The sequence below is a fragment of the Lipophrys pholis genome, assembly GCF_963383615.2.
Source record: "Lipophrys pholis genome assembly, chromosome: 12".
Taxonomy (NCBI): domain Eukaryota; kingdom Metazoa; phylum Chordata; class Actinopteri; order Blenniiformes; family Blenniidae; genus Lipophrys; species Lipophrys pholis.
In genome coordinates, this window is record NC_137641.1 from 17,917,652 (window position 1) to 17,933,450 (window position 15,799).

The 15,799-nt window shown below is 41.2% G+C and overlaps 1 protein-coding gene across 10 annotated transcripts; it reads left to right on the forward strand.

Annotated features, from left to right (window-relative positions):
• Window positions 1-307: 307 nt before the first annotated feature.
• On the forward strand, window positions 308-15,791 carry pip5k1ba (phosphatidylinositol-4-phosphate 5-kinase, type I, beta a). 10 transcript variants are annotated; one of them, XM_080476900.1, is made up of 15 exons: window positions 308-566; window positions 4,414-4,640; window positions 5,059-5,189; window positions 5,675-5,792; window positions 5,899-6,051; window positions 6,474-6,770; window positions 8,341-8,525; window positions 8,814-8,894; window positions 9,458-9,506; window positions 9,580-9,664; window positions 9,746-9,883; window positions 9,971-10,061; window positions 11,021-11,117; window positions 11,571-11,626; window positions 14,675-15,681. In XM_080476900.1, exons 2-14 carry the CDS (start codon window positions 4,569-4,571, stop codon window positions 11,607-11,609), a joined length of 1,536 nt encoding a protein of 511 aa, XP_080333026.1. In that variant the 5' UTR covers window positions 308-566; window positions 4,414-4,568; the 3' UTR covers window positions 11,610-11,626; window positions 14,675-15,681. The 10 variants fall into 10 exon arrangements, with proteins under 10 accessions (XP_080333026.1, XP_080333031.1, XP_080333024.1 ...); XM_080476898.1 differs by having other exon boundaries at window positions 468-566; window positions 4,569-4,640; XM_080476901.1 differs by lacking the exon at window positions 308-566 and adding an exon at window positions 728-877.
• Window positions 15,792-15,799: the final 8 nt, after the last annotated feature.

Sequence of the window (15,799 nt, forward strand, 5' to 3'; positions counted from 1 at the left end):
AAGGAAATCTCTGACTATCTTGAAAGCAAGTGTTTCAAAAATGAAATATATGCCGTTTGAATCCAATTGTAGTTGTATTTGTGTCCTTTTTGACGCACAAGAAGAATATTTGTTGTGTTGCTCAACTGACTCGGATAGGAATTTTGGTACCATTCGATCCATCGTGGACCTTCGATTCATGTCATCCCTCCTCATTCGCTGTCTGATGTTTGAGTCGGTGCTGCTGAAACAAAGCATTACATAAGGTCAGGCCTTCTGTTTTCCCCCACGCGGCTGCAATGCAATACTCACGACTCCAGCTCAGAGTGAGTCATGTAGGTGCTGGGGAATCGTACAACAGGTAGGCGGAGAGAGAGACAGAGAGAGAGAGAGAGCGAGTGAGAGAGAGAGAGAGAGTGAGAGAGAGAGAGAGAGAGAGAGAGAGAGAGAGAGAGAGAGAGAGGAAGTGGTGAGGATGCTCTACAGTCATTGCAGCTCTTTGCTCATCATTTCATAACAGTCCTGGTGTTAGATTACCTCCATGTGTCCCCGAGCAGCAACATCTTCACACCACCATGCGCCTTGAGGTAAGAATCATCGTCTCCCACTGTCTGGCTTCTTCTTTAGACTGCGATGGTGTCTTCATGTGGCCCTCTGGGCTGGATGTCGGCGTTACATCTCCTGCTGAGACAGAACAGAGCGATGAGCAGATATCTGGAGAGGAAATCGGCTCCACTTCCCTTCAGTCAGAGAGAGAGGGAGAGAGAGAGAGAGAGTAAGAAAAAAAAAAACGTCTGCAGCCCAAAGCTGCAGGGCGCTTCAGGTCGTTTACATGCATGCAAAAGAGGTGCAGTTGCTGTGAGGGCAGGTGAAGGGAGCACCTGCTTGAGGAGTACAGGTACAGACTCTGTCCATTGAGGGGATTTGTTGGAGGGATGTTTAGCTTTTTCTGCAGTTCTGTCAGAGCGCTGTTAGATGTGTCTTTCATTTGTGTTGTCGCATCTCATCTAGACCACACTACCTTGACTATACTCAGTGATGATAGTATAGTTTACTGTGGAATACTATAATAATCCAACCAATTTGTCAGTGAATCAGTCAAATGTATAGATAACTACTCATACATGAAAATATTGTAGCAGAAAGTGCTTTAGATCAGAGATCTCAATGCTTCATGCAGTGATACTGCTTTTCAATGTAGAAGAGACTGTTTTACAGTGCTGAGAACAAAGAACCTGGTATGTTTAGTAAATAGGAAGATAAAGAGACCCAAAGAAGGGAAAAGAAGTGAACCATAATAATATTTCAATTTTAACTTTAGAGTTTTTCTTTGTTGTGGCGCAGAGTATACGTGATGAAACTCTGACAGTATAACTTTAATGAGGTAGATCTCTTTAATGACGATATGACGTTTTCGGAGAAGCCGGTGTATCTTTGCATTAATATTTGCTTAAATGTAATTGATCAAGCTTCATCTTTTTCAAACCAATCCATCCCATCTTTATTCAAAAAACACCTAAGCTAAAAAGCGCTGTGCAAAAATGATTAAAAAAAAGAAAATAAGATTAGATGAAGGGAAAACAGAAAAGCAAAACATAAACCACATAGACGAACTCTTAATTTTTTAATTCTTAACAATATACATGATTTAATCCATCTTCTATCTTCTGTCTGTTTCCCTCCCGCAATCGGTCTGCCTGTCCTCTCCCTTTCTCTCCTTCTGTCCTCTCACCTCTACCGGGGTGGCAGAAAGCCGCCACCGCTGGGTCTGGTTCTGCAAAGGTTTCTTCCTGTTAGAGGAGCTTTTGCTTTCCACCGCTGCTCATGCTTGCTCAGGTTGATGTGTTGGGTTTCTTGGGTTTCTCTTAAAAGCACTCAGAAAGTACTGTGTCGTACGTGTTGCTGTATAAATAAAGTCGAATCGAATTGAATTCATCATAAGTCGGTTACATTCGACAACCTGATTGTTTTCATTACGAAAACAACCAACAGCGCCAACTCCTGGCTCTGCATGCTAACTACACTGTTGTCAGTGCTTCTGCCGTTTTCCATTTCAAAACGTTGTGGTGTAGAAGAGAAACTTCTCTGAAACGCAAGCTTAAAAACGAGGCGTTTTCACTTCATGGCGTAATCGGGGTTTAAAGTAGTGCGGTGTTATAATCTTTCTTTGAGTGCACAAGAGTCCAGATTTTGCTTAACAGTGCAACTTAACATCAGATAGAGGCTGTATCCCGTCAATCTGAAGACTTTCTTGTCGTAACACGACGAGAAGAACGACATTAGTGGTCAGAGTGAATTATCTCAGCTTTAACGCTGTCATGAAATCTAACCAAGGATTTCATAAGATCAATTGTACTGATTTGGTAAGCATGCGTGTCCTACTTTTCTGTTGTGAACTGCAAATTCACCAGCGCCCATGCCAGACATTGAATCTGGGACCTGGGAACTTTGAACCGCAGTTTGGGGTTCAGTGTCTTGTTTGGCCGAGAACTTAAAATTAAATGAAATTAAAGAAATAAAGTACTTATACTTAAATCTGCCATGACATGGCTACCACTTTTTAACAAATTAGTGATACGCCAATATCACCTTTCTAAAGGATGAGTACAAGTATGAGTACTAACCTTTAGCGACAGAGTAAAGATACAAGTACTTATTAAATGCCATTAAGCCCAATTTATACTCAACACACAAACAATGTGCGAAGGCTAACTCTGCCGGTCCAAATGTCTCCGGTGAGTAAGTTACCTGTGTTGTACAAACTAGCTTTGGCTTCCTCTTGATATTTTGGCAGAACATCATTTATAGTCTGTCTTACCCTTGTTATTCTCATTAATAATAAAAAATTGACAAAAAATAGTCCAGAAGTCTGCATCTTTAAAAGTGTTTTCACTTAACTTTCAACATTTCAGTACAGTTATGTTCTTATAGCAAAACCGTTTAATTGATCAAATCATAGAATGACAATTAAGAGCCACATGTGGCTCCAAAGTAGTTTGCAGACCACTGAACTAAGTCAAATGATGCTAATCACTTCCTGTTTTCTCTAAAACGTGCGGTTATGTACCTCAGTGGGATTTCAGTATGTAACACAGAATACCCGTTATGACCCGCTGAAGACTTTTTGTACGCACTGTATGTTAAACCGCATTTCTGAGTCTAATCTTGATGTCACAGCACCTTCCTTCATCTCCTTAGGCTCATGTATGCACAACAACCCGGAGAACAGCTGAGCAGGAGCCTCGCAAAAACAACCGGCTCTCAGCATGACCCCCTCATGAAACAGTCGCACCACAACACCACAACACCACATCCCCGAGCAGCATTTAGAACACACAGCGGCTCATCCGTGCAGATAAGGGTCTGCAAACGTTTGATTGTCGAGAGATGTGTCAATGTTCACCCTCATGGAGGAAGTAGACCAACATCCAAACTGTTTCAGGTACTCAGCTGAGCGTCAGTACAAAGGACAGGATGGCTTTTTTTTGCTTTTATAGCATCAAACATTAATGTCATGAATTCCGACTTTAGTTTTCCCATCATCCCAAACCTCATTGTTCTGATGAACTTTTGTTTGTTTTTTGTTCACCATTTCATTCAAAGGTCCTATATTATGCAGTTTTTCAACAATCTCACATAAATTCAGCCTTGGTCCTGAATTTCAGCCAATCTAAAAGTCGCTGAGCTCTACTGGGAACAGGCTGATTCTGTGTCGATGCAATGAGCTACGTCTGTCCACACCTACTCCAGACATAGATCTACATTATCAAGCGCTAATGTTTACGATGGATTTATCGATATGGCTCGTAAAAATGCTGTTGCTCATAAACCAGCTATGGGGACACATATTACTGTTAGAAAACCATCAAAAAGTGAATTTTGCATAATATGGGACCTTTAGAAATTGTATTTGTAGTATAATATGAAGAGAGTTACATAGTGCACATGTTGTCATCTCATTATAAACTGTTTCCTGTATACAAATAGATTCCTGTGGAAGTAGATCTAAAAATATGATAGAAAATCACCTTCTAATATCCATAAAAGTGGCCCGGTGTTGTTCAATCACCTTCAACAGAGAGAATCTAGTCAGTGTTTCCAGCTGATTCATCATGCTTCGTGGTTTGATAATCGTTCAGCAATGTTTTGCAAAGTTGCGCCTTACCAATGAGTGAGAAAGCCCAGCTCACTGTTATAAAACCGGGGGGATTTTGGTATGTAATGGTTTTCCAATCCTTCCTAATTGGGATCAAGGGTCGTTTGAGAAAGGAAAGGAGTCTGGAGTTAAAGACAAATCAGAACGAAGCAGTGCCTCACACGGAGCGGTGCGTCGAGCCTCGAGCTGCTACGTCCCGCAGTCGCTGGTGCTTTGCATTGGCATTCATGCAAATGCACCAAGTTGAGTAACTCTACTTCTCTCTGCTGAACCTACAGGAGCGCCATACCTGGGAAACGCAGTTTTGTGACGCCTGTTGAAGTTCAGCCGCTCCATTCACAGCTGAGGGGGGGGAAAAAGGAAGTCGTTGGTCCTCCGATTGGGAGGAAGGTCAGCCGAGCTTCCCGCTAATCGAGTTCTCTCTGCCCAAAAGATGTCAACAAACACCGCCGGCAGTGTGGGAAGAGGAACCAAAACCTCCAGAGTGTCAAATGATCATAAAAAGGTAAGCAAGTGTCGTTATTCGCCACCACATTGTTCTCGGACCAGGAAAGACCTGAAACATCCTCCGACTGGAAACCAGATACAGCAGCTTTTACGGAACTCGTCATCAGAACAGCCCACGTGGTAGTTTATCAAATTCAAGTTCAACAATCTCAATATTGTGTGTTTACCTATTTTATATCCACAACTCAACATCATTGCACATATGAACCTTATATTGTACTTTATTAAAAATATAGACTACCACTGCAGTTGTTTTTACTTCCCAGTAGGCTGTATCATGTAAAAGAGCTTGTTCACTGGTGAAAAATGTGATTAGAAAGATCATGTTTATCCATCCCGTAACTGTTGAATAGTTCTTAGTTGCAATTGACCAGGAGAAGAAAAGAAGGAACGACATGAGTGGTTGTGTTTCGCAGCCCACAGCGGCCGCCCTGAAAGGAGCCATCCAGCTGGGAATCGGTTACGCTGTGGGAAACCTCAGCTCCAAACCGGACAGAGACGTTCTCATGCAGGACTTCTCCGTAGTGGAGAGCGTCTTCCTGCCCAGGTACATGCTCCCTCACACACTTTTACGATTGTAGAAAAATCTACAGTGAATGAGTGAATCTCGCTTATATACCACGGCCCTGTTTACAGAGCAATGTTTCAAGTGAAAACACAAAATTTTTTCCATTTCCGTTTCAGAAATGTTTCGTGTTTACACATAAACAGCCGAAAACAATGTAGTTACCAATGCCAGGACACAAGTCGACGCTGTTGTTTGTTTTTGTAATGAAAACCACACACATATCGATATGAAATGGTGTTTACAACTTTATGAGTTGCTAAACTCATTTTGAAATAAAAGTTATCAACATTTGCTGCGGGGGGGATATGTTTTGGTCATAACGGTTGATGTAGGACCTTGATATAGGAGAACGTTGCAAAATAGGATGGATTTTTTATAGTCTGCACCAACTAGTTTCTCACTGTAATCTTTCATATTTTCTATATGCGGTGAAGAAACTGAAAACATCCTTTTGTGTGTTCTAGTGAGGGAAGCAACCTCACTCCAGCTCATCACTACCCAGACTTCCGGTTGAAAACCTACGCTCCACTGGCGTTCCGATACTTTCGTGAGCTCTTTGGCATCAAACCAGATGACTACCTGGTGAGCGTGAAGACTCAGAAAAAGATCAGTTCACATCATCTGGACGATTCTGTGAATGATAGCCTTCAGGTTTTCACTGACACTTCTGCATCGTTGACGATTTCAGTACTCCATGTGTAACGAGCCTTTGATAGAGCTGACCAACCCCGGCGCCAGCAGCTCCTGGTTCTACCTCACCAGCGACGACGAGTTCATCATCAAGACGGTGCAGCATAAAGAAGCCGAGTTCCTCCAGAAGCTGCTTCCCGGTTATTATATGGTGAGTTGCACTGTCGAACAAAGAAAACCTCCTGAGATGAAACCCAAAGACAAACCTATCTTGATACTTGCTGGTTTTAAGAGTCAACTCTAATGCGTAGCATCAAAACAAGTTCAAATCTACCCTTGGTAACTTTTCTTCTCTGAAATGATTCACAAAGTGGGAAATGTGAATGGGCCCATAGACTATATATGAAAGTGTTCTGGATGGAGATGGAAAATGTCGTCCTCTCAATTGAACCTTCTCCAAATGCAGGAAGTCCTTGCTTCTTTGGGCCCACATGCAAGTGAGATGGAACATGTGCTGTACTTTAAGCTCCTAAGTCTTTGCTTATTCATCCAGATTTTAACTGCAACACGTGCCCGTCCCGTATCGTAAATGTATCATGTGGACATAAGAGAACTTTGTCTTTGTCACTGTAGAATCTGAATCAGAACCCGAGGACACTGCTGCCCAAGTTTTACGGCCTGTACTGCATCAACTGTGGTGGCATCACTGTCCGGGTGGTGGTGATGAACAACGTGCTGCCACGAGCGATGAAGATGCACTACAAGTACGACCTGAAGGGGTCCTCCTATAAACGCAGAGCCTCGCGTAAAGAGCGCGGGAAGTCCTCCCCAACGTTCAAAGACCTGGACTTCCAGGAGATGCATGAAGGTCTGCACTTCGACCCAGACACCTACAACGCTCTGATGAAGACCCTGCAGAGAGACTGTCGGGTATGTTTGGTCTTTAATGAGCAAAATCATAGTATAGTGCTTAATTTAACATTTAACTAACCACCACTGCTCACTTCACCTACTTTGTTAACATTACGCAACCACGGCATGCCAGCGAGCTTTGCCCGATCTCAAAGCTGTTACGATAACCCCATCAGTGCCAGCTTGTTATTTCATTAGTGAGGAACAACAGAGGGTGCCTGATGGAGGATTAACGGGCAGCAGAGTGAAGCACCTGACTCATGATCAGGCTGAGCAGCTGGACTCTGGGGCACAAAATGGTCCGTCTGGGTGTAATACGCCCTCGCCGGGCTGCGGCGGATGCATTAGGTAACACCGGGAACATTAAGGGCCTCTTTGTTTACACAAGTGGCCGCATGACATCAGTGTTTCTGTCAGAGGCTTAGGGAGGGTCCTTTTCGTTTGCATATCCAGGTTTAACCTCTTTAACCGGGACTTGCTTAGAAGTTTAAAAGGTCAATTCCCAGATTTTTTAAAAGAACATTCAACTATTCAACAGAATATTGCAACTTCTCTTTCCAAGCTTTCTAAAGGTGGAGTTCTTTAAAAGTGACATCTTCAGATCTGGAAACTAAAGAGTGGTAGTCGTCCCAAAGGTGCAAATATAATTTTCTATTTGCCATAAGTTAGATTGCCCTGAAAAAAATAAAGAAAAACACACAAACAAATGTGGTTTAGATAAGGATCAAATAATTCCAAATTGTCTACCACATTAGAAAATGCAATGCATTAATGTGGCCTTCTTATCTACGGCTGCATCAGCGAAGTGCTCTGAGAAAGCACAAACAATGATGTTTAGCTTATATGTGACAATCAAACGGTGTTCTAAAAATAGAACAAGCTCCAGGGATTAAAGCTTTTGAAAGGATTTTTAAATTCTGAACATTCCCTTCTCAAGATTTCACAGTTCCAAAGCTATTTACCAGCGACTGGTGGTTATGCACAAACATGTGCTCATGATCACATGATTTTTTTCCTGGGATGCGGGGTTAAAACAAAATGTACACTGAGGGGATCACTACTTAATCCAACTCATCTTTGGGAACCAGTGGGAAGAACCAGGAGGCGTGTGATACAACAGGGAAGAAAATATCCACACACTTGTTTCCTCTTTCTTCAGCTCCTGAACGTGAGAAAGGATCCATTGGACCGATCCTCTGGGCTGTTTGTGTCAGATTAACGTTCACAGAGCTGGTCAATGAGCATTGTGCTTGACTGGTCATCCAGAACGTCCATCATTAATCAGGGAAGAGTAGAAGGGTCTCGTGTACATGACATTTCAAGTAAAAATGCATCATTTCACAGAAGGTTTGCCTTTACACAACAACGTTTTGACAACGATGCAGTTCCACTGTGGGAGCCATTCTCAAACAATTTGCATTTTCAGTGAAATGGCGTGGTTCAGAATGGAGGTTGAGCACCTTGTATGACTGTTTGTTTCAATGGGTGAACGTGACAAACAGTGTGAAGACTTTCCAGACAGGTGGAGCAGTGGAATTGTCCTTTGTTTGAGTGAAATCCATGAGGCACGTTCTCTCTGTGTCGTCAGGTTCTGGAGAGTTTTAAGATCATGGACTACAGCCTCCTGCTGGGGATTCATGTTCTGGACCGGAAGCCTCTGAGCAGAGGGAGCAGATGCGACAGCAGGAAAGGACAGAAAGTCCTCTACTCCACCGCCCTGGAGTCCATCCAGGGGACAGTGAAGGACCCAGAGCCCGTGGCTGACGATGACACGTGAGGACACCTTCCATAAACATGGTCCTTCAATTTAATGACTTCCCAGGGCAGATATTCTGGAAAGAAAAAAAAAAAAAAAAAAAGTTCACACTTTCTCTTCACTTTGAAATCACTTCTGCAGGTTTTTCTAGGAGCATCTTACGCAACATCACTGCCACTTTAGTCTAATTCAAATGATGAGAGCTGATAGATGTGATGGCGCTGCTATGACAACCACTTAACACTTTGAAAATGCATAATAATCAGGAAGGATGAAACAATCTGAATGAAATGTGCATGTTTTAGATTGGGTGGAATTCCTGCCAGACATAAGGATGAGAGCCTGCTCATCTTTCTAGGAATCATCGACATCCTTCAGTCTTACCGGTGAGCTCAGCATTGACTGCTTATATGGTTGTTTTATTGTTGCATCATCATATGTGGAAGAATATTCATCTTTTAACACACTTTGGGGGGAATGTTTGAATAAATACCTTCAAATGAATACAGGTATAATACGTATATATGTATGGTAGTTAAAATGTTGAAACATGTCTCTCCTATTTTAATAAATTATTCTGATTCTGAAAAATGTTAAAATAAAACGACAGGAATGAATTTTTTTTTTTTAAAGTTTTACATTTTGTGATATAATTTTCAGTTTTGTATTGTATTTAATTTAATGAAACCTAATGCAATTCAATTCAATTCAATTTAATACGTCGGTATGGCGTGTTTAACTTACTTTTTTCAATATTTGTAATATTATATGTATTATATTTAATATGTCATATTCTAATTGTAAAACATTTTTTGCAATGTGGAGTTGACACCATTAAATATTTATTTATTTGTTTGTTTGTTTGTTTATTTATTTATTTATTTATGTTATCTATGTGATTGATATCATCAAACAGGCTAAGAAATCTTTGACTATTCTGTGTTTTCAGGTTTATCAAGAAGGTGGAGCACTCCTGGAAGGCTCTTGTCCATGATGGGGTGTGTAATGTGATGTATCTATATACAAAACATGCGAGTGAATTCCTTTCTGACAGGCTTTTGTGTGTTTCAGGACACAGTGTCGGTCCACAGGCCCGGTTTCTACGCAGACAGATTCCTGAAATTTATGGGCTCGACTGTATTTAAGAAGCTCCATCGTAAGTCTGACTGCCTCGGCTTGTCTGCGCTACAGACCCTCAGCTTTTATCTTTAAAGTCTGCCCTCTTTGTGTGCTCCAGCTTTACGAGGAGCGTCTTCCAAGAGGAAGAGGAATTCTCTCTATGCCACCAAGTCGGCCTCGCAGGAGTTTCTGTCCCCGCAGAAGGAGAAGAAGGAGGAGAAGAAGGCCCAGAGCATGGACAACCTGGATGGAAACTGTAAGCTTAACACGATATTCCCTCAGACAGACCTCTGATGAGACTTTTGACTGACTGACTGATTCACGGCCTTGTTTGTTGTCACAGTTTACGGCTCGTCCGAACAGCCAGACCTGCTCCCAAGAACCGCCGTTTCCTTTGAGTCCACCAATGTAGATGGAGACGACCTGGACAACAGGTACAGCAGAGGCACATCGGGGTATTTGGCAACAAGCACAACATAAGAGGTTATTGAAATAAACAAAAAGAACTAAGGATGCCACTTTTTTAGAGTACTATTAGCTATTTGTACCAAGTACTTAATAAATGCCATTATTAATACTTCATATGTAAGTGAATGCGAAGTCTATGCGTTGCCGTGAACCACCTCCGTATAGTCTATCTACGCCCTGCCCTAATGCCGACTGTAAAACAGTGGTCAGCAAGCCGCCAGCCAGAAGGAACCTGCTTCACCAAGGCAATAACACCATCTATAGCCAGCTCCTGATAAAACCACCTGCCCCGTTCTGTCCGAGACACACAGCGTTTGAATATTTCCCACCGTCCATGTTGGAATATGAACTAATTGTTCAAAACCCGGGTAGCGAGGGCGCCGGTGGCTAAGCTGGATTAGCTTAGCTTAGGCTACGTTCCCACTACAGGTAAATGCGACCCAAATCCGATTTTCTGCTGACAGGTGAGCCATATCCGGCCTGTTTTGTGGCAGTGTGATCTTTGCAATTCCGAGTTTTGCACCGCAGACCCAGGCTCCGATTATATGCCGTACCAAAACTTATATGTATGTGATGTCTTTCAATTTCGAAGGACAACGAGGTACGGCTAAAAACCATCACCTCCGTCTTGTTGTTGGTAAAGCTTAACGCTTAATGTCATGGAGACAGTCACGTAGCGGTTTGGTACTGCAAGAGTCAGACTTTTTTTTTAGAGGCATATAAATCTGACTGTCATCTGCATAGCAGTGTAGTGAAACACGGTGTTTCCTCAGTGAGAAGCCATGAGGCAACAACAAGTAATGGAGATATAATGAAATGATAAGATAGTGTTACAATTTCAGCATCTGCTCTTTTTTTTTTTTTTTTTAAATATTACTGATGGATCCAGGAAACATTTGCTGTGATTTTATTTGTATTTTTCCAGTGAAGACAGACGAGACTCGAGTTCAACGCTGGCTCTGGACGATCCTCTGCCTTCCCTCAGCAGAAGCCAATCCGACTCTGAGCTGGACGTCTACTTGGTATGATTGATTTCTCAATTCATTGTATTCTTTTGTACACACATTTCATTAAGTTCCTGATGATCTTGAATGTTTGAGGCAACTGGATCACACCAAAGAAGGAGGAAGTTCATACACAAAGTAGTCTGGTGCAGAGGGAAAAGTTGATTCTTTGGTCGGAGCACATACGGGATTGAAAGCGGTCCGATTTATTTAGCATTGCTTGATGTATTTTGCATTTACTTGCCAGGTGCGGGGTAGCAAAATATTGGATTAGGCGAAGCGCAAAGTATCCCAAAGTATAATCCTCTCAGATCCACATTCTGACGTGTAAGCTGACAGTACTGTCACCTGTTCCAAACACTTTAGGACTTTCCTGTGGAACCCATTCAAATTGCCCTCATTCCTTCTGTTCTGGTGTGTTTGAGAAGATGTTTGAACTCAGGGGGTCACTGGGTGTCTCTACATTTTCAGCATCACACAGTCGCACCCAGACCACCCAGCTGGACTTGATCACGCATCTAGAAAGTGTAAGCTGCAGATAAATGCATCTCTTATTGATTTCTATTCATCTGCTTCTTGGTCTGCATGCTTCTTGTTGATAAGCGCCATCATGTTGGGCCTTTCTGCTTGTTGTGGCACTGCCCCCCCCCCCCCCCCCCCCCCCCCCCCCGGGGGTCCTGAAGACCCCTCGCTGCAGTCCTGTTAACTTCCCCCTCAGTCCTCACATCTGTCCTAGCCCGAGAAACCTCCACGAATTCCCCTTTTTCCTCCAGCACTTCTCTTACATAACCAACAAATCCTTGTCCGGGCTTAAACGAAGCCGTTCTTCAGCCCACATTAAGCGGTCCTGCTCGGGCTCTGTGGGAAGCCCGCAGACGTCCCACTTAATCTGTTCCCAAAGCCTCTGACAGAACACAGCAGGGCTCGAAAAAAATACCATCACGTAGATAGAAAGACAATCCAGGCCTTTAACTTCTTCTCCTCGAGCAAAAAGAGGCGGAATGACTGTGTTTGGATCAGACATGAGCTTCCCAGCTGCTTGAATCTTTCTCTCAAACGTAGCATCGATACAGGATGGTGAGGAGGTGAATTTATTTATTGCTCAGTTTTATCCTGTAACTCACCCCTTTTTGTTTGTGGGTTGTCATTTCGTCATTTCGAGGTCTGCAGTGGTTACAAAGAAAGGAGTCGTTCCCGGCCATTTTCGATCAAAGTTATTGAAATTTCAAAATGCAGATAAGTCTCTGAATATTAATGATGAACAGTGATATTCTAGCGGTTGGACTTGTGATCAGATAATAGTTGGTTCGAATCCCGTACCAGGTTTTCACTGTGGGCCTCTGAGCAAAGCCCCTGGTCTCACCCACTCCCCGGACGCCATAATGGCAGCCCACCGCTCTCAGTCATAGGACGGGTCAAAAGTTTCAACAAATTCCCTCTGGGATTAATAAAGGATTTCTATTCTGTTTATATAGTTTTGCTGTATTTACCAAAATTGTGGTAGATGAAGGCTGCATTTAAGTCTTTAAAATGACAATTGGGGAAAAAAAAAGTTTTTAAAAACGTTTAACAAATTGAAGCCTGCTTTTGTATTTTTGGTCATTTTTGCCCTTCTCATCATTTCGGCCATTCTTGCTGTCTTGATTGTTTCAGAACTTTTTTTCCCAACTGTTTGACATTTCGTCAGAGCAATTATTTCTGCTTTTGCTGTTTCAATTGTTCAAGTGTTTTTAGCAGCTTTAGCTTTAGCCGTTTTTGTCATTTTGGTCATTTCACTGATTTAAAGATTTAAACAGTAATAATTTTTTGGGAATCTAAGCTTATTCAGATAGTTTTATAAACAAAAAACAATGACTGTTTTAATCATTTTATCTACTTTAGCAGGTTGTTGTTGTTTTTTTACTATTTCTAGCAATCTAAACTATTTAAACAGGTTTGTTTTTTTTAGCTTTTTAATCATTTTAGCAGGTATAGCTATTTTTGCTGTTTCAGCTGTTTTTGGAGGATTTGAGCAAGTACATTGAGACAGTACATTACAGAGTTCAGTACTTTGAAAATTACTTTTTTGCTTATTTTTCATAACAATATGTTATAGTTAGTTTCAAAACGTTTCTTTATTTGGATTCATTCTGTTATCTTTCCCATATTTGGGGTTCAGACTCAACATTTATCACCAGTAGTGAGAGGCAACATCCACTTGGTGTGGTTTATATTTAAGTGTGAGTCCCCTTGAAAGATTTGAAACCCAAATTGAATTTCGAGTTAAAAATGTTTATGTACATGTAAGTTCATGAAACTTACAGAAGGATTGAGGAGCCAAATATTTTGTAGCCCTGAATTAAATAATCACCATCCGAACTGGTTCAGGAAGATATTTTTGTGTTGTCTACACGAAGTATCTGCTCATTAATTCTACAAAACATTCACTTTGATGGACAGCTTAGTCACTTCTGGAAATATTCTGTGTCTGACCGACAAAATGAAATTCATCCAAAAAGAAAAAAAAAAAACACTTCAGGGTGTTTCATAAGCTGAAATCTGCATTTGTGAACCAAAGCTCATAAAAAAGCCTACACACAGAATAAAACACATCTATGTGAAGTTCTGTGCACTAACTTTAAATGTATGGTATGTATGCGTTAAATCTCGTCTTGTAATACCACGTCTTGCCATGGGTGGCGATGTTGGGAAGCCGTTACATTTGGATACTAGCATAGATGCTTATGTTCAGTTATTAGTCAAACATGTTCAAGCATTTTTGTATATTCAAAAATAGTTTAATGTTTTTGATGCATTTTATGCTTAAAATGTTGGAGTTATAATTCTCCAAAGATTGTAAAGATTGATATTATATTATATTATGTTATGTTATGTTATGTTATGTTATGTTATGTTATGTTATGTTATGTTATATTATATTATATTTTTCTTTTCTTTTTTTAGCAAACCCAAGAAACATGACATTGAGTTTAGTTGAGTTCAGTTAAATGAGATATTTAGGACATTTTGATGTGATTCTCAGTATGAAAGATCGTACAAACTTGTCAAAACCATCAATTTAGAGAAGCCAAACATGCAGCCCTCGGGCCAAAGCTCGTCTACCAGCTGGTGCATTCCACCCCACAAGATGACATAGCAACGTGTAAAAAGAAAAGCCATGAATGTGAGGACCTTGGGTTTGAGTCCCTGGCAGAAACATCATCGGCATAGAAACCAAACAAGTCCAGTGTGAAAGCCACAAAAGAGAAACTTGTAAAAAGAATGCTTAAATTGTGAATATTTTAAAAATGAACTTGTCATTATTGTTTCCATTTTATTTATTTCATTATATTATTTCCATCTGGGCTCATTATTGTCACGTACAGGTCAATACATACTGCTTTAGCCTGTATTAAGGCACAGACTCAATACACCATCGTGTGGTACAAAGAGGTATTACCGGACAGGACGCCAGTGACAAACATTTAAAGTGATCACCGCACAAAACAGAAACGCGTGTCAGATCACGTCATTTCTTTTGCTTCTTGACATTCTGTGACGTCTTTGTGGACAATAATAATCTTTGTGTTTTCCAGTGAGGACGGACGACTGACGTTCCCAGTTCTTCTGATCTTTGACCTCCAGCAGCACGGAGACATCAGGACCTCGGCTTCGCCTCAACAGAACGCCGACTAGAAGCAGTTACTGTCCGACTTTCACTCCACACTCAAACCCAACGTGGGTCTATGCGTTCAAATCACTGCGCCACTGTGTCGATCAAGAGTAAAACACTATGAAGCTGCCTCATCTGCTGTGATTGTACACTTCAGCCATATTTGATTTCTGATTGGTGGTGAGGTGCTGAAACGTCCCAGAGGCTGGCTCCCTGAGGAAGTAGAAAAAAATTAGCTGTTACTTTAAAATCGTGTGTTTGTAGAAAGTTATGTTGATGATTATGGTTGCATAAAAAGCCGACAGGTGAGCAGTTCACTTATGTTTGGATGAAAATATTGTATAATTACATTTTTTTTGATGTATGAAACGTGTTAAGCTGAAGTTGCCATTTAGCTGATAGCACCACTGTGCCTACAGTCCAAACATGAAGAATCATTTTATTTCTCCTCGCAATATTTCTTTCTTGTTAATACTACACTTCATATATTCCACTTACTCTTTACTTTAACTTGTACATATCTCATAAAGACGAATCGTTATCATGAAAAACAATGAGGATAATAAATCCAAAACTGAGCAAAGGACGGGCTGTCTTGGCACAGTTAGATGTTTTGGATGGTTGGACCGAAGTCCGCTTCACACTCAGGATGAGACGTGGTGAAACGGTGGTATTGGCAGCAAAATACCAGCTGGTCATCAGGACAGTGAGTCTATTTCTCAAATGTGCTTTGGATACAGATTTTATTTTACCTTGGTTCTATTGAGATAATGGCTGTCTCCAAACGTCCATCTTTCAGGAGACAAATAAACTTTAATTTCTTCTTCTTCTTGTCCACATGCCTTAAAATGTTAGGCTTATATAGGTATTCATTTGGGATTTAGCAATATTTCATAGTAATATTTGAGTAATAAATGCCTATTTAATGTGCTGGTGTTCCTTTTTTTGTTTCTGTGGAAATGTTGTACTGTGTCATTCCAGTGAAAACAGAAAACTTGCGTTGCGTTTTGCCACTGAAAACACGACCTTTTGAAAACGCTCCGACTTC

What these genes read in the sequence shown, in the direction of transcription:
- pip5k1ba (XM_080476898.1), top strand. An exon ending in TGTCAAATGATCATAAAAAG is followed by an intron (nt 4,641 to 5,058) that starts GTAAGCAAGTGT and finishes TGTGTTTCGCAG; the next exon opens with CCCACAGCGGCCGCCCTGAA. An exon ending in AGGCTCTTGTCCATGATGGG is followed by an intron (nt 9,507 to 9,579) that starts GTGTGTAATGTG and finishes TGTGTGTTTCAG; the next exon opens with GACACAGTGTCGGTCCACAG.